The sequence below is a fragment of the Stegastes partitus genome, unplaced genomic scaffold (assembly GCF_000690725.1).
Source record: "Stegastes partitus isolate 25-593 unplaced genomic scaffold, Stegastes_partitus-1.0.2 Scaffold70, whole genome shotgun sequence".
Classification (NCBI taxonomy): Eukaryota; Metazoa; Chordata; class Actinopteri; family Pomacentridae; genus Stegastes; species Stegastes partitus.
Genome location: NW_007577801.1, coordinates 310,688 through 331,957, shown reverse-complemented (window position 1 = coordinate 331,957; position 21,270 = coordinate 310,688). Strand labels below are relative to the sequence as shown.

The 21,270-nt window shown below is 40.9% G+C and overlaps 1 protein-coding gene across 5 annotated transcripts in view; it reads left to right on the top strand.

Moving 5' to 3' along the window:
- The window catches only part of nf1a (neurofibromin 1a), a 120,715-nt gene extending 103,736 nt beyond the window's left edge, over positions 1–16,979 (top strand). For all 5 annotated transcript variants that reach the window (XM_008276383.1, XM_008276382.1, XM_008276380.1 and 2 more), the window contains 13 exons: positions 12–113; positions 522–662; positions 2,733–2,859; positions 3,030–3,161; positions 3,576–3,711; positions 4,776–4,936; positions 5,041–5,163; positions 5,267–5,385; positions 5,487–5,587; positions 6,903–7,045; positions 7,288–7,334; positions 8,573–8,789; positions 10,934–16,979. In XM_008276383.1, coding sequence (XP_008274605.1) covers positions 12–113; positions 522–662; positions 2,733–2,859; positions 3,030–3,161; positions 3,576–3,711; positions 4,776–4,936; positions 5,041–5,163; positions 5,267–5,385; positions 5,487–5,587; positions 6,903–7,045; positions 7,288–7,334; positions 8,573–8,789; positions 10,934–11,076 — 1,692 coding nt within the window. In that variant the 3' untranslated portion in view covers positions 11,077–16,979. The remainder of the gene's footprint in view (positions 1–11; positions 114–521; positions 663–2,732; positions 2,860–3,029; positions 3,162–3,575; positions 3,712–4,775; positions 4,937–5,040; positions 5,164–5,266; positions 5,386–5,486; positions 5,588–6,902; positions 7,046–7,287; positions 7,335–8,572; positions 8,790–10,933) is intronic.
- The last annotated feature ends 4,291 nt before the right edge of the window (positions 16,980–21,270 follow it).

Below are 21,270 nucleotides of genomic sequence, written 5' to 3'. Positions count from 1 at the left end.
TATCATCACAGGGTCTGGAGAGCTGCCTGAAGGGGCCAGACAATTATAACAGCCAAGTATTAATAGAGGCCACAGTCATTGCTCTCACCAAGCTGCAGCCACTTCTTAGCAAGGTATGCAACCACTGGAAACCCACATCCAGCCACAGAATGCTCCCAATCATTATCCACTAAAGTGCACCCTCTGACTTCCTTTTTTTTTTTTTTTTACCTCACCTACAGCTGTTTTTTGTAGTCAGACTAGGGTTTGCTCTATTTGTTAAGGTTTCACTTTTTTTTTCAAATGATCAGGCTAAGGTCTCAAGTTTTTTTATTTGAAACATTTGCCTATTGTATGAGTTTGAGTAAGAGTTAGTAACTCCCTGTAACTCAGATCACTGCAGAGTGTTACTAAGTAGTTCAGTAGTGTCATGTTTACAATTTAGTATTTATGTTGTTTACAATAGCAGCACAACCCTTCTCTTTTGTTTTTCACTGGTTAATTCTTGTCCAAATGAACCCACTCTGTGTGTGTGTTTGTAGGAGTCTCCGATGCACAAAGCTCTGTTTTGGGTGGCAGTAGCTGTCCTGCAGCTGGATGAAGTGAACTTGTATTCTGCTGGAACCGCCCTACTGGAGCAGAATCTCCACACTCTGGACTCAATGCGCATCTTCAATGACAAGGTAAAATTCAATACATAATAGAAAAGCACGGATCCCTTCTCCCCCCAATCCACATGGTTTAAAGTTATTTGAACTAAAGGCTGCTACTCTTGTCATACAGTCGTGAACAAAACTTTACAAGACCATATATATCATAGCAGTCTTTGAGTTTCTATTGACTCGTACAACTCTTAATTTTCTATGTTGGAATGATTGAAACACATGTATACCATCATGCACAAAAAGACAATCATGCATTTTGCTTCTTTCATAAATTTATTATAGGTCTTCTGGAAATATGACACAATCTGCTGTGTCAAAAATATACATACAGCAATTCTAATATTTGGTTGAATGTCCTTTGGCCATATTCACCTCAATTAGGTGCTTTTAGTAGCCATCCACAAGCTTCTGGCCAACTGCTGGTTGTATCTTTGACCACTCCTCTTGACAGAATTGGTGCTGTTAATCTAAATTTATTGGCTCTCTGAAACAAACTTGTTTTTTTAGCATAGTCCATAGGATCTCGATGGGGTTTAAGTCAGGACTTTGGGGAGACCATTCTAAAACCTTAATTGTGGCCTGATTTAGCCATTTTTTACCACTTTGGATGTGTATTTGGGGTCATTCCCTTGTTGGTCTCTTTTCTTTGTCCATGTGTTCACCAACAAACTTTAGTCAAACTTGAAGGCGCCACTTTTAGAGGAAGGGCTTCCTTCTTGCAAGGTAGCCTGTAATCTCCACTTGACTTGGGACACCTACACTTGTTTTCTAGCAGCTTGTAAATCATTCTCTTTTTGTGAGTCTTGGTTGACTCTTGACTGTCCTAACCATTTGTCTCTCTGCAGCAGGTGAAAGCGTGCTTTTTTTCCCTGATCGTGAAGTGTACCATGCACTTTATACTTAGAAACAATTGTTTGCACAGTTGATTTAGGGATCTAAAGCATCTTTAAAATGGCTTTCCTGACTTTTTCACGTAAATGATTTGATTCAGAGCTGTGCTAAGCTCCTCAGACTTTCCCATTGTAGTGTTTCTGGGAGAGTCTTAATTAGTGTATCTAATGGGCCGTATTTACATTGGCTCAGAGGAGTCTGGAGCTGTCGATTATGATCACTCACAGAAACTTAAGAGGTCATGCCACAAAGAAAATTTGATTAACAGCTTTCTACATCACCAAAAATGATAATGCTAGTTGCTTTATATATATATTTGACTCCGCAGATTTTGTCATATTTCCAAAAGACTTATATTAAATCTATGGTAGAACTGAAATGCATGTGTTTCCATCATTCCACCATAGAAAATATACAGTTGTAGGATTCAGGACATACACAGTCTTTACAAGTGTGTGTAAACTTTTGTTGACAATTGTTTGTTGGAGAGGCTAGTCATTATCAAAGAGACGAAATGAAAGGCTGATCAGGTTCCATCTTTACAAATGGTAAAGCACGGATGCATGGAAATACTGGGATTGCAGAATGTGATTGCAAACAAGCTTGTTTATTGTCATGGTCTTAAGTAACCAGGTCACAGCAGCGCATGTAAAAATTTTAAACAATCTAGTTTTTCTTACCAGGTTACTCTGAGGAAATAGGTTTCAGAAATACTTGTAAACACAGTCACTGAAAAGACTTCCATAATGCTATCTACCACTCCACACAACCCTCTACCTTTTGGCAGTTCTTCAACTTTTGTCAGGGAAAGTCTGACATCTTCAATAATTTAAATCTGGAGTCCAGAGACCTTAGTTTTAGTACTTAGCACTAGATATGCCACAAGCTCTGGCAAGCTTTTGAAGTGTAGAGTTGCTTTGAGGTAAAAAAAATAAATAAATAAAAAACAAAAAACTGCCACCTGAATCATCTTCTCTAGCTGTATGAGGACTGTATATTTTTGAATAAAGAAAACAAAACACACACTGAACACGACGTTACTTCAGAAGCACTGACTTATTAAGTACATGAACAGACCTACTAATATGTGCAGAAGGTGGATTATGCATAGCTATTGACAGAAAAGGGTTTCAATAAAGATTACGTAACAAAATAGAACCTCCCCTGCCCCTCATCTGCTATAATTTCCTCTGCCAGAGTCCAGAAGAAGTGTTCATGGAGATCAGACGTCCCTTGGAATGGCACTGTAAGCAGATGGATCATTTTGTGGGCCTCAACTTTAGTGCCAATTTCAACTTTGCACTGGTGGGCCACCTACTCAAAGGTAAACCAGTGTGTGGTGTTTGTTGAATCATTGTATGTACATGTTTATATCAGGCACTTATACAGAAAAACACAGGTACCATGTGTAAAAACTGTTATTTGGAACAGAGTTTTGTCGGTGGCTGTCTTCATCTCTTCATCTCCAAATGTCTGTTGCTCATGTCTCTACAGGCTACAGACACCCATCACCTACCACAGTAGCGAGAACAGTTAGAATCCTGCACACACTGTTGACCCTCATCAGCAAGCATCTGAAATGTGACAAGTTTGAGGTCAACACCCAGAGTGTGGCCTACTTGGCTGGTATGTAACACACGCCCTGTTATTCTTATTCTGCCATAAATAACCTCAAATGTACATTTCAGCACTACATCAGAAATCCCTGATAGGTAATGAAATCCTGGTCATCTTTAAAGTCATTATGACATAACTACAGAAAAAGACGGAGCAGAGAAAGGTTTAGCATCATTAAAACTTTTCTGTTGGTATGCAGACTTTGACTTCATGAAAAAACTTGAATGTTGCATGTGCAAATTTGAGGTCCTGAGTTAGTTTTTGTAACAGTTACTTTGTCAGAAAGTGGAGGGCCTTTACTGAACAAACAAACGAACAAATGTGTGACGCGTTAACCCTTGTTGACGTGCTGGTTTGGTTGGTCTGGGTTCCCCCTGCTGTTGGTGATAACCATCATTATCATCTTCTCATTTATCTGTGCAGCACTGCTCACTGTATCTGAGGAGGTTCGGAGTCGCTGCAGCCTCAAACACAGAAAGTCTCTACTGATTTCTGACCTTAACATGGACCCAGTGCCCATGGAGACCTACTCCAGTCACATCACTGATCCCACCTGCAGGTGAGCTGATGAACAGAGGGGCAAAACCAAGGGTGATGTTTTCTGATCCTTCCACACCACATGTAGGCGCTGTTCTTAAAAGTTAACATGCTTACAAGCTCACTCACTTTAAGATGCAGACTTTTTCAGTGAAATTGTATTTTTTTAGTACAAAGTTTGACCTCTGATCACTTGAAATGGTCAGTTTAGGTAAAAACCACGTCTCAGCACATAGCTGCTCTTAGTGGGGCACATTCAGCTCTTTTGCCATTTCTGTTTAGAATTTATAAATAAAACTCAGAAAAAATTTCCAGTATGTCAAACATGACCTTGATATGTATCCCCTATTCTCTGGAACAATGTACATCCTTCATCTGTACCTTTTATTCCATCTGTGGTCTTTGTATAGTTATTGGTAGTTTGCAAATCTCAGACGACCTATATTGGTGTCATGATGTGCAATTAGTTGGGTTAACTTTTTCCTGTGTACCACCACATCTTTTTCTCTCCTGTCCAAATAAACTTGACACCAGAATATCAATAGAGCTGTCTGTTCCCCTGTCTAAATAAAAATTAGGTTGATAGGCTTAAATGATCTTATCAACAGCTTCTGCTCAAGGACAGGGGGCTGGCTGTTGCAAAAATGTAATAAAACCGAACTGCAAGTTAGGCTTTATTGGGCTCTCATTAAATAAATATGAAAGGCTTTTTTTTTTTTTTTTTTTTTTAATTAAATTTTAACCAAAACAAATAATGACATTCCTATCAGCCTTAGTTCTTGTTTTAGGTTTCTACTCATTAGCAAATGCTAGCATGCTAACAAGCTGAACTACGATGGTGAACATGGTAATTATTCCCTCGTTGCATAAGGATTTCACTGAGAGCATGTTTGAACACTGAAACTCTTTTTCAATTATCTGTCTGTCTGTCTGTCTGTCTGTCTGTCTGTATACAACATGGAAGTATGGATATGGTAACACAGCCATAGTTTAGTTTGTAACATCCATTGTGCAGGCTCTGAGTTTTAAATCATTCATGACTTCTTAACCTTCTACCTAAACTTAAGCCACTCATCATCTTCTCAGAACTCTGCAAGAAACTCAGCCGTGGACGTCACCTCAGGTTTCAGATCGCTACCTTTCAGCCCATCACTACCCCACAATGGGCCAGATCAGCCCACGAACACGCAAGTCCATGAGCCTGGACATGGGCCAGCCCTCACAGGCCAACACTAAGAAGCTCTTGGGTATGAATTATCCTGTAGCTGTCTACATAGGAACAATATCAAAGTGAAATCCACGTTAAATCTCCTGGTTGCAAATGTATGTGTTGTGTTTGTGTTTTTTCCAGGCACCAGGAAGAGCTTTGATCATCTCATATCAGACTCCAAAGCACCAAAGAGACCAGAGATGGAGTCTGGTATGACTACGCCTCCCAAGATGAGGCGTGTAGCAGAGAATGACTATGAGATAGGTGAGGATGGAAGACAGAGTACCAATGCGGGCATCTATGCCTGACATGATTCAAAAGTTTGTTTTATTTAATTAAATGTAATACGTCGCCGTTATGATTGCAGAAACACAAAGAATTGGAAACTCTCACCTTCGCAAGGTGTCTGTATCAGAATCCAATGTTCTGCTGGACGAGGAGGTGCTCACTGACCCAAAGATCCAGGCTCTGCTGCTCACTGTGCTGGTGAGAAAACACACCACATAGTTGTGAAGTCGGCTTCACTCGCTGTCACTTTTAGTCACCTTGTCAATAAATTTGTGTAACAGACTTCTTCTGTGTTCCAGGCCACCCAGGTCAAATACACCACTGATGATTTTGACCAGAGGATTCTGTATGAGTACTTAGCTGAAGCTAGCGTCGTCTTCCCAAAGGTTTTCCCAGTCGTGTAAGTAACAAACATGTTGCCTTTATCTTTATTGGCTTGCATTCTGAATTTTACCTTTTTTATAAGTTTCTTGTCTTATCTAGAAATACTAAGCGTTGAAATTCTCCAGAAGTGTAATGTTGAGGTTTTTTTTGGGACTGAGATCCAACTTTGGATGCAAGTAGAAATGTGTACAGTCTAACTGTGTGTTTGAGCGGATCGAAATGAGCTGCCTGTCAGTTTTGATGACATGGCTGCTCAGATAATGCTGCTGCCAGTGGACCTGTCTTTTTGAGTCTGTTCTGGTCAAGCACAGTTTGAATCAGGACCAATAATCTTGGTCTGTGTTTGAACCTTGTAAGATTCTCTGCAGCATTAGGCCAAGATTCATTTTGCTCTTAGATTGCTCTTACATGTTGTACAAAAATAACATTAGCCACCCGCCCTCCGGGCTAACTCTGAACAAGTTGTTTCTTATTGGCTAGCGAAGCACAACGATATCAGTTTGTCAGTGCTGTCAGCAGATAAAGGCTTTTGTAATGAACCATCTGCGTCGGCCCAAAATGAATGAAAATGAGGCTATTGCTAAGATTGTGTCAGGCAGAGTAGCATCCAAACCTGTTAAAGTAGGTTGAACTGTTCTGTTTTGAAAATGATACCTAAAAAAAAAAATTTAAATGGTGGCGGGGCATTATTTACTTTTTGTTGTTTAACTGTTATGGAGCGAATACTTACAAGTGAAAGAGTTTTTAGAGAGGGTAGTAAGTAACTGGCTTTAAGGACATTGTCAGTCATGGCCCGACTGACAAATTTGTAGAAGCAGTGAGTCCTGACACGTAAATGTGTTCTCTGCTACAGGTCTGCACTGTTTGTCTTTTTGACGCTGTTTGCTGTATTTTCTCAGTGAAATGTCCTATAACTGAATTTTTCCATTCACCTGTAAAGACCTCTAAGTGTAATTCAAACACTAAGGAGAAAAAATGGCAAAGGAGGGGCTGTCCAAAAGCCAACAACAGGAGACATTTTATGAGTCTTAGTTTGATGGATTTCCTGTGAGTCTGCAAACTGGTGTTAACAAATATAACCCTGCCGTTTGTACGTCACCATGGTTTTCTCTCTTCAGACTCTTGAGATGTAAGGTGAACCTTAGGTTTAACTGCTGATCAACCACAGTGTCTATGTATAAAAATATTTGTACCCTTAGAAAAATGTGAGGTGTAATTTGATCAAAGCCACAGTACAAGCTGTCAGCTTGTGTCAATGCATTTACATAGAGTGCAATGTGCCTTTTATAGAGGTTTCACAATAGGTGTCTGTGTGTATGTCTCCTCCTCAGCCACAATCTGCTGGACTCCAAGATCAACACTGTGCTGTCCATGTGCCAGGACACCAACCTCCTAAACCCTGTCCACGGCATTGTCCAGAGTGTGGTGTACCATGAGGAGTCGCCCCCCCAGTACCAGCCGTCTTATTTACAAAGTAATGCGTATTGATATTTTCACTTTGTACAGGCTTAATGTGTTAATTTCTCTCGTTATCTTTTTGGAACTAAACATGTTGCCTAAAACAGGATGTGTCCTAAAGCTGGGACAGTTCATTTGAAAAGGATACCAGCTTTGAGCTTTTGTAAGGAAGCATTTTCAAAGGTAGAGGGAAGACCTCTGCATTCTATTCTACCTTTCCTCATCTCTTGCCTTCACTCTCTCCTTGTCATTTCACAGGCTTTGGCTTTAATGGACTTTGGAGGTTTGCTGGACCCTTCTCTAAGGTATAAATGATGTTTCATCCTGCCATTTTATCATTTCTTCTGAGGCAGCTTTTGCAGGAGAAATTCCGCTTACTAAGCAATTACAAAACAGTTCTGCAACCCGCCTGCCAATTGGTTTGGTGATATATGAAGCATCAGCCTCTCACAAGCACACACACACACACACACACACACACACACACACACCCACACCCACACACACACACACACAGCAGTAGTAGAGAGGCTGGAGATCATTTGTAGTCTCATGTAATACTAAATTGTGCAGCTGCTCAACAACATAGAAACCCGGTAAGTAGACAGTTAATGTTACAGAATGAACTATTGTCACATAGAAAGTTATGGGGACCCACCTTTCATCAACTCTGCGCTGTCGAATATTATGCTCAAAGACCGAGCATGTGTATTGTGATTTCCCCTCAGAGCACTGGACATTAAAAAAGTGGGGTTATCCCCAAAACCAGACCTGTCCCATTGAACAATTTAAACAGCATTTTAAATCAGTTCTATTCAGGCACTTTATAGGGGAACCAGTTAATGTAATTTCCAGCTCTATATTTTATTCTTCAGTTTAAAAAAATATATATCTTATTTATCTTATACTGACCCTTTATGCCATTTTTCAGTTGATCCACTCTCTTAAATAAGCTAGCTGTTGTCTCTAGTTTAGATTGCAGAGAAAAGCATTCAAAGCAATTCTCTGCTGTCTAAACTACTAAAAATGTGGACTGAACAAGATTTTGTCTTACTGCAAATTGGAAGCTGCTCTTTCAGCTAAAAGTTCTAATTTGTTCTAAATTCTTTTTACAAGGTCATTAGTGTGAATGTTGAAAGTGGATATTTCATCAGATCATCACAAAATGTGTATTTTAAAATAGGTACAAGAATATATAGATTTTTCCTGTATCATTTATGATCCTTGTAGTTGTGCATCTAGTAGTTTTAGGGTAGTTTTTGTGACCACAATCAAGATACATCTACAGTAATGAAAAAAGATTAGTTTGAATGACACATGGTGAATTAAGTTATGTTTTCATGTAATTCATGTAGAAAATGTGCAGCAAGGCTTTTTGTGGTGTTTGGACACAGTGTTTATACATTATTTAGTAGGTTACTAAGTGATGACATATCAGATAATTACCAGTGTTAACCCAGTCAGCACTGTTGTAAGACTCTATTAACAGCCATTAGTGTAACATCTTCTCTGTCTCCTCCCCACACACCTGTGAACTGCACAGCAAACCCAGATACCAGACTACGCCGAGCTGATTGTCAAGTTTCTGGAGGCTTTGATTGACAGCTACCTGCCAGCTGCTGATGAGGAGCGAGGAGAGGAGCAGCTGAGGACACCCACCTCCCCGTACCCGCCAACAAGCCAGAGCCAGCTGAGCATCACTGCCAACCTCAACCTGTCCAACTCCATGACCTCACTGGCCACTTCACAGCACTCACCAGGTCTCACTCTCTCACACACACTCACCATCACTGACTCTACATGGACGACATAGAAATGAGCCACTCTGCAGAATATTTCCTCTCATGCCCCCCCGTTCTCTGGTCTACTTAACTTTTTGATTACTGAACATTGTCAAGTTCAAATTTAAAATCTATCAGTGATTGAAGTCACGCTCTAGGACTTGTAAAGCATTTCCCAGACAGCGAAATTCACACTGTTGTCTTTAATACTGTGATATAATGTTTTTTAATAGATGGAAGCTCCTTGAGCCATGATGCTTGGGTTGCAAAACTGCACTCAGAGTCCAGAAATGCAGAGGGGGGTTATCAGGTCACCTGCTTATGCTACAGCACCCCCTGTTGTTTGATTAGTGACATGTCAGATATACTGTTAAAGGTTAAATATTTGAGAGTTTGTAATAAGGGCTTATGTAAAATCAAGTGTGACAGCAGAGCATTCTCATGGAATGTTTGCACAAGTTTAAAAGCCTTTCAGACTGAAGAGAAATCAGCAGCTATCACAGAATCAACAGAATGAGAAGTTATTTTAAAGGAAATAAGTTTCAATCGTCTATCTATCCTTGGAGGGTCATCAAAGCAGCTGTTCTGTGACAGAAATAAAGAGGAAATAGGTTAGGCTAAATAAAGTTAAGGCCATTTCATGGTTGTGGATTTAAAAAGCAGTTGAGAATAGAATAGAATAGAATAGAATAGAATAGAATAGAATAGAACTTTATTGATCCCTTCGGTGGAGCATGGTTCCATTCATACTAGATTACAGGGTTTGTGTCAGCCTGCCATCCAGGCATTTGCATTTCCCCTAATATTAAACACAAAAACACATCAGAGCTCCTCTGAATGTTTCTGAAAGTCTTTTACAGTATAAAGCAGTTAGTTCCAGATTGAACTGTAGCACCATGGCAATGATTTGGAACTTTCCAATGTGTTTTGGAACTGTTGATGTACGCCATGTACAAAACGCAATGTCTTCAGAGGTCCTCGTGATGTGAATTTTGTCATCTACCAAAGTTCGCAAGAGACTGCACTGCAAGTGCACTTACTAATTAAGGCTTGCTTTAATTTGTACATGCTTTACATTGATAGAGCTCAAACACAGTGGGAAGAAATCCTGTACCGTGTACACCCACTCTGCTTGGTCTCAGAAACAATCTTTGATACAGTGCAACAGTCCAAACTGTAACCAGCTGCTATGTCCCATAAAATGTGCAAACGTCCACAGCATAGCTGTTTTTCTGTCATCATTGTGAGGGAAATGCTCCCGTCTGATAGCAGACGGATGCCTATCCCATAATGTAGTGTTAATGGAACCACATGCACGTCTGCTGTCTGTGCTAGGAGTCCAGATTGATAGAATAGAATAGAATAGAATAGAATAGAATAGAATAGAATAAAACTTTATTGATCCCTTTGGTGTAAACCTCAGGGAAATTGTTGTACTAGAAAAACAACACAACACCAACACAACATCAGCAACAACAGTAACAACAACAATAGTAATAATAATAATAACACTGGATACAGTAACAAAATTTGCCAAAGTGCCTAAATATTGCACACAGTCTGGTGATAGAGCATGATGCTCTATCTCACCCCAGTGTCCTCACTCCTCACCCCTTGCTTCCTACCTCTCCCCGCTTGCTGCTCCTCCCCCTCCCCCCGAGCTCAGAGTTGAACAGTTTGATGGCTCGGGGGACAAAGGAGTTTTTGTTCCTGTTGGTTTGATCAGGGATGTGACGTCATACTTTGTGTTGTGAAGCTCTACCTTAGTCTTCATATGTATGAAAAAACTGCACTTAATGGGCATACAAGGCAAAGGTCAAGTGATTGACAGAGCAGCAGTTGGCTCCTGATTTTCCACATTATACTCTGCAGCAAAAAAAGAGCAGATCAAAACATCGCTATTGTGGATGTTCATTTCTAATGTCACTTTGTATGAGGGTGAAGTTGAGGTTGACTCAGTGGGAAATCATAGCATTAGAGGAAAGTCACAAGAAATTTTAGAGTTAGATTTTTGCTTGTGTTTTTTAGTGGTTAAGCAGATCGTGTATAATGTCCTTGCTCTTGTTTCAGTAAACACAGGATAAACTGGATTGTTTTATTGTAGTGTGTTGTCTGTCCTCCAGGTGTGGATAAGGAGAATGTCCAACTGTCCCCCAGCTCTGCTCTGTCCAGTGGATGTCGCACTCGCCACGGTTCAGCCAGTCAGGTCCAGAAGCAGCGCAGTGCCGGCAGCTTCAAGAGACCCAGCATTAAGAAGATTGTCTGATTTGCCAGAGAATACCACCCCCCAACACACCCTCATCCACCTCCTCCTCCTGTCTGCCCCTTCCCAGGTCTGCCAGCCTGCTAGACCTCATGCTGAACTTCACATTTACTCTTTATTTCCTCTTCCTTCTTAATGGTTGTTGCATTGGCAGAACAAGCGATTTTGTGTTTTCGTCGAGGAGGACAATTAATAAGCGTAAACTTGAATTGGGCTGCTTGAGATTTTTTTTCAAATCTTTCCTTTTCAACAGCGCGCAGTCTTGGAGAACTTTCTGTAGAACCATTTCTGTTCTCCACTGGAGTCAATGTTAAAGCTCTTCACAGAAGGAAAGGCATTCAGCAGCAGTGTGAGTCTCCTGCGTTGAGGGAGGTCACTCGTGAAACTGCAAAAAAGGCTGATAGGAAAAGTGTGGCTGAGTTTGGATGTGGACCGTTTACACAGAGACGGTCCAGACAGGGAATTCTAACTTTAGGATGAAGTTTGATCTGCAGCTCGTCCTCTGGCCTTCCCCCTAACTGAACACTCCTGTGTCAGTGAGATGGACCAAATGACAGCAGTGGGGGCAGGGGGGTGGATCTGTGAGACAGGGCCTTCACTCTGGACCTGCTTGGACATGTCAGCTCCCCTCTCCTAGTCCTGTATATATTTTACATAGACAGATTATGTATAACTAGTCCTTAGTGCAAATTTAGATGTTGACGTTTTCTCCATGGTGTGCCTTTGTCAGGGGTTTTCAATTTGTACAGTTTGTAAAGTAAAAATCAGTCCTTGCTGGGGACAAATAACAGGTACTAATTATGGAGGCAAGCCGTCCATATCACCACAAGTTCACCCGAGCTGCATCACGACCGGCCTCCAGTGATCGTCAAATATACAATCATCCATATACCCCTTTGCCTGAAAGTATTTATCCTGTACAACTAGATAGTGCTACACCAAGCTTCTTCTGTTCAAACACTTTCCAAAAATCATCTTCTTTTCGAACACTTTGAACACAAATATTGCAAAACACTAGGGAAAATGCAACTGTGTAAATAGCTGCAAGCTTTTTGGTTGGTTTGTTTTTTGTGCTTTTATTTAGCCTTTTTGTTATTTTTATTCTGAACTGTATTTCCAGCCGCGTACCATTTTAATTTGTTTTCACAGTGACAAGGAAAATTGTGTAATAGGCAATAATCCTCAGTTCTCCAACTCCTTTGTCCACCACCAATTTTATTTGTATGTAAACAGCAAGAACACATCACTCTGTCAGCTCAGTGCAATATGATGCCAACCTCCTGAGTTGCCTGTTAGCATAGAGATTTAACTCTGATGTGGACTTGAGTTATGGATTACCTCCAATGATCATCTCAATGGAAAAAGAGGCAGTGGACAGTGTAATGTTTGATCCAATCGCATAAACACACACAAACACACAGAGATCTCCATTGGTTTCACCTCATCACTCTGAGTTGGACCCAGGATCACAAGAGGTTTGTTCTGTTGTCCCTTGAAAGGGGAAAAAAAGAAGCTTTGACACTGACTGTTAGGGCTACTTATTACTGGACATTTCACAGAAGAGGTGACAATACTATTCTGTTCATGTCATAGTGTATATAAAGATGACCGACATCAGGTGTCACCCCTTCCTTCCAACTGTATAAAAGTGAAGCCAAAATATCTCTTAAATGGGTGCTGCCCTCTTTGTTCCACCTCCTGCCTTGCCCAAATGCTAGTATACACCCCTTAAACTTAATGTAACCCAGCAGTCATCATCCTGACTGTCGTGGACTGTTGTGGACGCTCCCTGCACACTTACCATTTTCTGGATTACAATGATTAGTAACTGCTAGCTGGCTAGCTGCATATCAACTACTTTTTTTCCCCATAGATTGGTTGTGCTCGTAGCTTAGACATGTTCTTGAGGTTCCGCCTCCTGCCCAGCCCTCCATACCGAGGCTCCACCGCTAGTCACTACTGCATGCACTGTGGTTGCAAATGACAGACCCATCGATGATGTTTTGGCTTCACTTCCGGGGAGCTGTCATGTCGTTCATCTTAATACAGTTTGTGGTTCATATCAATACCAAAGCATGCTGTTTTACACATTCTTCTTTTTGAACAGGAAAACATTTGCTACAAAACATTTCACAACACAAAGTAATTAGAGCCTTTGCAGTCAAAACTGTGAGCAGTTTACTGCAGGTCACAGTGCAGAGTCTGTGAGCTGTGGTTGGAGTAAACTTTCCCACTTAGAACAAACTAAACTTCTCAAACACTTTAGTGTTGGATTTTGTCTGGGCGCATTCAGTCAAAAACTTTTTTTTTTTCTCTGATCAGAAAATATGTTGTCAAAACAGTTGCTAAGAAACTGACCAAATGTTTGGGGACAGCCGTCAGTACTGACTCTGTTTGGGGGTATTCTCTGACTCCAACACAACACAGTGTGGCAGGTTTTCCAGCATGTCAGCAATTTAGTAAAATAATTGGAACTATTTTACAAATCTCCAGATACTGTAAAGCTTTAGTGTAACACCATCATACAGAACACAGGATCTTGGTCACTCCACTCATCAAGCTCAAGTAGCCTGAGGGGATTTCTCACTTCAAAAGCATGAGACTGTGGATTTTAACTTTAAGAGATGTAGTAATCTAGCTGTGTAACTTTGAACCAACCCCTCTGTGCTGTCATAGCACATCCGTGAGCTTGCTCTGCACTGCTTTTATACACATATTCTGCACACACACCTAGAAAATGGTCTCAAAGCTTTTTGTTTCCTCTCATTTATTACACTTCAACTCTGCATCACTGCTGGCTGTTTTCCAACATGTGCTGTAGTGTTTGAGATCATCAGTTGTGTTTTTTACTTTCCAAGCAGCCGCTGGTTTCCATTTACTTTGCTGTGTTAAGCTTTGAGGGAGTTGAAAGTTGCGTAAAGAAGCTAGGTGAACATGTCTGTAAGTGTCTTCTTATATCTCTGTGTGGTAAAACAATGCACAGCGACAAAAAAAAATAGCCTTACAACCCAACATGTACATCTGCATGACCAACACGTCATTTGATGCTCAGTCATCACAGATGCATCACTATGTCTTTGTCAGTAGCAAAATATTAGGTTTATTGTCCTAAATAGTGTCTCCATTAGTTTGACCAGCAGAGAATACTTTATTTCTACACTGCAATACACCACACCCTACCACCAGTAAAGTTAGATTAAAAATGTTTGTTAAACGTGCTGGATAATGCATCATTACTTTAAATTTTCAAACACTAGTAACAGTTTAATCTTGCTCAGGATCATACATTACTGCATCACAGTAATGCCCCTTTGGCAGTGCAGTCAGCGTGTGATGGATTAATACACTCAATCATGATTCATCTGCCTGCAGGTTGATTTGAATGTTTGAACCAGTGGCTATGTGAAGGGTAGAGACACTGACTGATCAGAAACACTATGTGCTTCTTTGGAAGTGGTCACAGGATTTGTAGTGACTAAGTTATTACATACAGACACTCTGGTCTGGACCTGCTGACTAGTTACTATGATTGTTGGTATGAGCAGGTGGGACATGAGACGGGGGTCCACTCGCAGCCACAGTCCACAGCTTAGCCCAGGTTATTCCGTTAAAATGCTTCAATCCTGCCTTAACATCTATGCATGAAAAGAGTTGAGTATTGTTGTACAACTCTGACTTCACTTTTGTCTGAGCAGCATCTCCACACATCTGTTCTGCTCAGTGTCAGACGTTTCTTTTACGTGTTCATGTCATCGTATGGGTACATTTGTTCACTACAGATATTTTTTCTTGTATTTAGTTGTCTGACAAAATGTACTATATTCTTCTGTCTGCAGTTTCTTTAGTCACTACATGATCATTAGATTAATGCTACGGAAAGGGACATTTACAGTAGACACAGCTTTAGGGATTTATTTTGATAATTCAACCTGAAAACGACAGAAAGGGAAGAATGAGTATAATACATATAAGATTGATAATGGAGTTCACTGTCCAGTCTAACACATGGAAAAAGTCCATCAGAAACTTGACTTCTTCTGTTGCCCTCCGTCACTGACTCACTAGCAGATTTGATCGTATAAAGTGAATTAGGATCAATCAAAGAAATCATTGTTTTTCACTGCTGAAAAGTCTCAACATTGCTTGGAGCTACAGAAAGTTGAACGATTGTTAGATGAGTTAGTATGCTTCACATAAGTTCCTACCATATATTGCCTGAGCACATCTGAAGGCAAACATGTTTCCGCTTGTTCCTAATAGTTACACTTGAAGGTGAGACAAAAGGGATGGCCATCAGGAAGGGAAAATGAATCATACAGATAGAGATAATAGTGTACACTGGTGTCTCTTATACCAGCTTCAGGCTACACAATGTTCCTTCTTGATAAAATGCTCACTGTGTCAGATCAGGGGATTTAGAGTCCGAAATTGTTGTCGTACCTAAAAAGATATGACAGACTATGTGTTGATTACCAACCAATCCTAGCTCTCTATCTGTTGTGAACCTGCATGATGTCATAGGGAAAAAATGTCAGGGAACTACTACCGGAAACACAAATGGGGAAAAAGTGGCATCCAAAGCAGTGTGTGTGATACTGACTGGTGTTGGGGGGGAATCCATGCGTCCAGAGGATAGTCTGGGTTGCACGCTCGCTTTGTGCTTCTGTTGGTTTTGGAAGTCGTCACACAAGGCGAGAGAAGGGGGGGGAGGATAAAATCTTACAAGCTAGACTTTTGTCAGAATGTTGTGAGGTGTTCAAGTTGCAGCATTAGTTGTCATCTACTTTGATACACAGGATTTAAAAAAAAGAGATACACACACTCACATCTGTACACATGACAAAGAAGACAGGGTTGAACCCTACCTACTTTTATAGACTGATAGGTAACCAAGTCCATGTTGTTGTCATTTTGAAAAGATGGGTTCAGTCCAAGTTCCTCTGAGTCAGCTCACAAATGTGCTTTCAGACTCTGTTAGACTATTTATTAGTTCAACAAAATACTTGGTTTGAAGCATACAGAGACCTTGAAGCTACTAATGTTATTGGACAAATAAATATAATGCAGTCTAGAGCTGGACTGACCCGCAGATGTGTGTGTGTTAATGAAACATTAGCCCTCCTTCTCATGTAAATAGACTAAGCCCAAGATCAAAGTTAAGCATAGAGCTTCATCACCTTTAAGTTGTTTAAGTCATGTTTTCTACCATGGTACAAAGTGGCTGTGACGTTCCAGTAGGAAGGATTTTAAGATGTGAAGTCAGGGCCGCTGAACTTAGAAAAGTCACGTTTGTTAACAGTTGAGTGTTGAGTTTCCACCAAAACATGTCATTGTATTAGTCAGTCCGTGGCTCTGCTCACCACTCTTCAACGCCTAACTGTTCTTAAAGCTACACTCCCTGATTTCATCCTAAAACATGTCCACACACCCTAAATCACAGAATCAGCTAGTGTACCTTTAACAAAACACAACCAGGAAAAATCTGAAGGCAAGCTTTATATGAGCACCGTGTTAGCAGATTGCCATCGTTTCCAGGTTTTAGTTTGACTTGTGTGTGAATGAAAATATTAAGGTTTATGTATTCATAACCTCTTAAACAAGTGGTTGACTTGCACTAATTTAAAAACAGTCATGGGTTTGTAAAGATGAAAAACCTCAAAATGTGGCATGTTTTATTTGATGTTATGCAAAATTTAATGTCTGTAGAGTATTAGTCTGAGTTTTGTTTTTACTGCAGTACGTGTGACAATTGTAAATACTTTGTGTACAATTTGAGATGGTATATTTACTACACTGTACATACATGTGATATTGTATCATTTTGTTTTTGTAAAGCAGTTAGTTTCTGTATAATAATATACAAATTGAACTATTCCAGTGTTAGTAATAAAATGTTTTGCTCTCCACAGCGTCTGAACATGTGTGATAAAACAACACCTCGAGGTTAAACCTAAAACTGTCATTTTGTTTTTAGTGGAATTGTTTAAATACTGTTCAACACCAGCAAAGACATCAATATTAGAAACAACATACACTTCATATCCAAAGAGAATGTACTGGTACTGATAAAGCATGGAGTTCAGCTATCGTTGGAAACCCCTAATCTCCACATTTAAGGGATTTTTCTGCTTTCTGGTGAGGAGAAGGACAGACTGAAATGAAGGAAAGGCGGCAATGATTACAAGATAATGTAAAATAAGCAAATGTGAATGGAATTGGCAGCTACTTTGACACACTTTAATACTTTGCATGGTTGTGCTGTGGTAAGCACTGACGTCTCACAGAAAGAAGGTTCTGGCTTCAAACATGCAAACCTCTAAATGGTGAAGGACCATAATGCATCTCAAATATTTATTGTCAGTACTTCGAAAATGTACACATTTAGTCAATGCATACCTACTATCAAGCTGCAAGGTGGCGCAGTTGGTAGCACTGTTGCCTCGCAGCAAGAAGGTTGCCGGTTCGCGTCCCGGTGGAGGCACTGGAATCTTTCTGCGTGGAGTCTCCATGTTCTCCCCGTGCAGCGTGGGTTCTCTCTGGGTTTTCCAGCTTCCTCCCACACAGTCCAAAAACATGTTGAGGTTAATTGGTGATTCTAAACTGTCTGTAGGTGTGAATGAGTGTGCTTGGTTGTCTGTCTCTAAGTGTAGCCCTGTGATAGACTGGTGACCTGTCCAGGGTGTCACCTGCCTTCGCCCTAAGTCGGCTGGGATAGACTCCAGCCCCCCCGTGACCCTAATGAGGATCTTGAGATGAGTTGCACTGGATGGTCCTAATGGATGAATCCTAATGAGGATTAAGCGGTGTATAGATAATGGATGGATGGATACCTACTATCAAATAAAAAGAGACTGTCTTTATTATATTGTTGCTAATCTTGTAGGGTTTCAATCCACATGTGACTCCTGTAGAATGAGCGAATCAAATAATGTCTGGAGACAGTCCGCTACCTGCTAGTTACCCCCCTGTCGTGGTGCCATTTTTCTTTTCCCTAATCATTGTGTTTCTACTGTTTTCTCTTTGACACTAATATCTCTGGTTTGTCCTCATTTGTCTTTCCTGTGTGTTTGTGCCTGAGTGCATCCACCCATTTCTCTCCTGACACATCCACTAATCACCTGCTGCTGTATTTAAACCTCAGCTCATCATTCTACTTTTGGCCAGATGGTTCTGTCTGCTCTCACGGTTCTGGTCTCTTCCAGTCATCTTCTTGCCAGCCAGCTTTTCCAACCGGCCAGCCTGGAAATCCTCTGTGTCAGTCGTTACACTACTATCTGTCAGTCTGCCGCAGGCTCCGACCATCCAGTGCCGCTCATCTCAAGATTTCCACACCAGCCACTCACCTGCTCCAGCCTCACCTCCTCTCGATCCTGGTTTTACTCACCATCAAAAAAAGACTGGTACACAAAAAAAACACCTAACTGTGCAACCAAGTTTGTGTTCTGCACTTGGGCTGGAAATGCCGTTGTCTATCAGTCCCCTCACTCGCTTTTGATTACCTCTATAAAATGTTGTACCCTGCCAGTATTGTATCTCTCTCTGTCTGTAAGCCCACCATATACCCAAATACAAACAAAAGAGTCCACTACTGCAAACTTTGGAACAAGACTTTCAGTGATTTCTTTACCAATACACACTAGACTTTTCAGATCACTGGAGAGAAATCTTTTGATAACACCTACTGTCAGAAATAAACACGGTGCAGCAGCTTTTAGCTAATATGCTGTTTAGGAACCAACTTCCTGATGAAGTCAAAGATACTCCAAATGTAGCCAGTTTTAAATCTACACCTAAAATCAAACTGTTTCATGTTTTGTTAATTGACAAAACCTCAACAATCTCTATTTTTCTTCTGCAACAGGAGTCTGCTGAGGATGTAACAGCAGGCATGTCTGGCTCTAGAGGTGCATGTTTCTGAACTCTAGATACGAGTCCCCACCAGTTTTCGCTTTTTTAGTTTCTCAAACGCCTGGACGGGCAGGTGAGTCTGGTGCTGCTGAAGGCTTCTTCCTGTTAAAAGGGAGTTCTTCCTCCCTTGTGTTGCCAAGTTCTGCTCAAGGGGGAACTGTGAGGTGTCTAAAAATACTTACTGTTATGACTTAACTTGATAAAGATTTATTCAAATTGATTAGAACATTTAGTAGATTTTATGTTTCTGTCTCTTTCTCGTTTTATTTGTAAAGCATTTTGAATTGCCAGTGTGTACGAACTGTGTTTCAGTGTTTCTAGTTGTCCCTAACAACTGGAAGGTGGAGTGAGAACCTGGCCGTGAAGGTCTGTTCTCTAACGTATTCTCGGAAAAGTGAGAGAGCTAATATGAATAATTGTGGTCATATTTGGTTGTTCAGATTGTTTTTAGGCTGATTTTGGTACTGTTAACGATTATCGCCAGACAGCTTCCAGAGACACATTCTTATGATCACTCTCCTAATACAAAATATTGTCAAAAAGATGGAAACCTCCAAGATACTGGTTTTATGGTCATGTTAGCTTATTAGGAGGCTGCTGCTTATTTAGCAGCACTCCTTCTGGCTCTGCATTCTTTTCCTAATTGTTCTTTTTTAGTGTGTGGCTGGGCTGCAAGGTGGTGCAGTTGGTAGCACTGTTGCCTCGCAGCAAGAAGGTTGCCGATTTGTGTTCCGGTGGGGGCACCGGAATCTTTCTGCGTGGAGTTTGCATGTTCTCCCCGTGCAGCGTGGGTTCTCTCCAGGTTCCCCGGCTTCATCCCACACAGTCCAAAAACATGTTGAGGTTGACTGGTGATTCTAAATTGTCCGTAGGTGTGAATGTGAGTGTGCTTGGTTGTCTGTCTCTAAGTGTGGCCCTGTGATAGACTGGTGACCTGTCCAGGGTGTCCCCTGTCTTCACCCTAAGTCAGCTGAGATAGGCTCCAGCCCCCCGCGACCTTCGTGAGGATTAAGCGGTGTATAGATAATGGATGGATGGATGGTGTGTGGCTACATGTACAATATTCACCCGAAGCTTCAGTTCTGTTTCCCTTTTTCTGCACTGGTCTTCTTTTCATTCACATTTCATTACATCCCTTGGGTTCCCCAAAATCTGATCAGCATTACTCGAAAAATGTTCTTCCAACCAAGTAGTTTTGTTTTTGTTTTTTTAAAATAAGCCCTGTGTTCTTCAAATGAGTGAAAAAAGACACACAGTGTGTCTCTATGGAAATCATTTTGTTTCAAGTCTTGTCTAAAATCAGTTTTCATTTTCTTTTAGTGACAGTGATGCAGCAGCCTATCCTGCTGCTTCAACAAACAGTTACTAATTTGAAGAAAAATGAATTCTGGCTTTGTTCAATGAAAATGTAGTTGCAGTGCTTTATTAGATAGATGCTTTTTATTGATGTGACTTGTAACAGTCATGACTACAAATATGAAAGACTTTTTTTCCAGCTCTCTGTCTTTTTTTGTCGACACTACACAACCAATTTACTTTTGAATGCCTGAAAAATTACTGAAACTGCACATAGGGTGCACTTCTAGTGTCACACTGAGTTAAATATGTGTGACTTCTGAATGTTGCATTCTGAGAAAGAGCATTTTGCTCGAAACGTCACGCCAATAAATTGTAAAACGGAGCTTGTTTTGGTGTGCGGATTGTTCTTCTTTTCTTTTCTCATCTTTGACATTTTGTGATCCAGAACCCAACCCAGTGGGCCTCGGGGATGTGCGTGTCTTTCCTTCATCAGACTTTTGTGACATCTGAGTGTTACCATTATTATTGTCTATCCATAACAAACATCACCCCGGCCTGAAAGTGTTCAGCCCAGGATGAGGGACAGAATTAACTGACCTTTCTCCTTTTACATGCAGTTTTGCCATTTTCTGCATCTCTACAGTGCCAGTTTCATCATATTTGACACATGAGTTGCAGTAAGATAGTGAGTCATTACCTGAAAAACCTTTACAATCCAGCGGATATCAGCTGCCCTCTAGTCAGTCGAGTCCCTTGAGGATTTATTGCAACTCTTTGTTACCAAGCCACTAGTTTTAGTTTTCTATAGAATTCTGGACACCCTGGACATAGAAGCAGCGGCTCTACTCTGAGCTCCTCCCGTGTGACTGAGCTCCTCACCCTATCTCTAAGGGAGCGCCCAACCACCCTGCGGAGGAAACTCATTTCGGCCGCTTGTATCCGTGATCTCGTTCTTTCGGTCATTACCCAGATCTCATGACCATAGGTGAG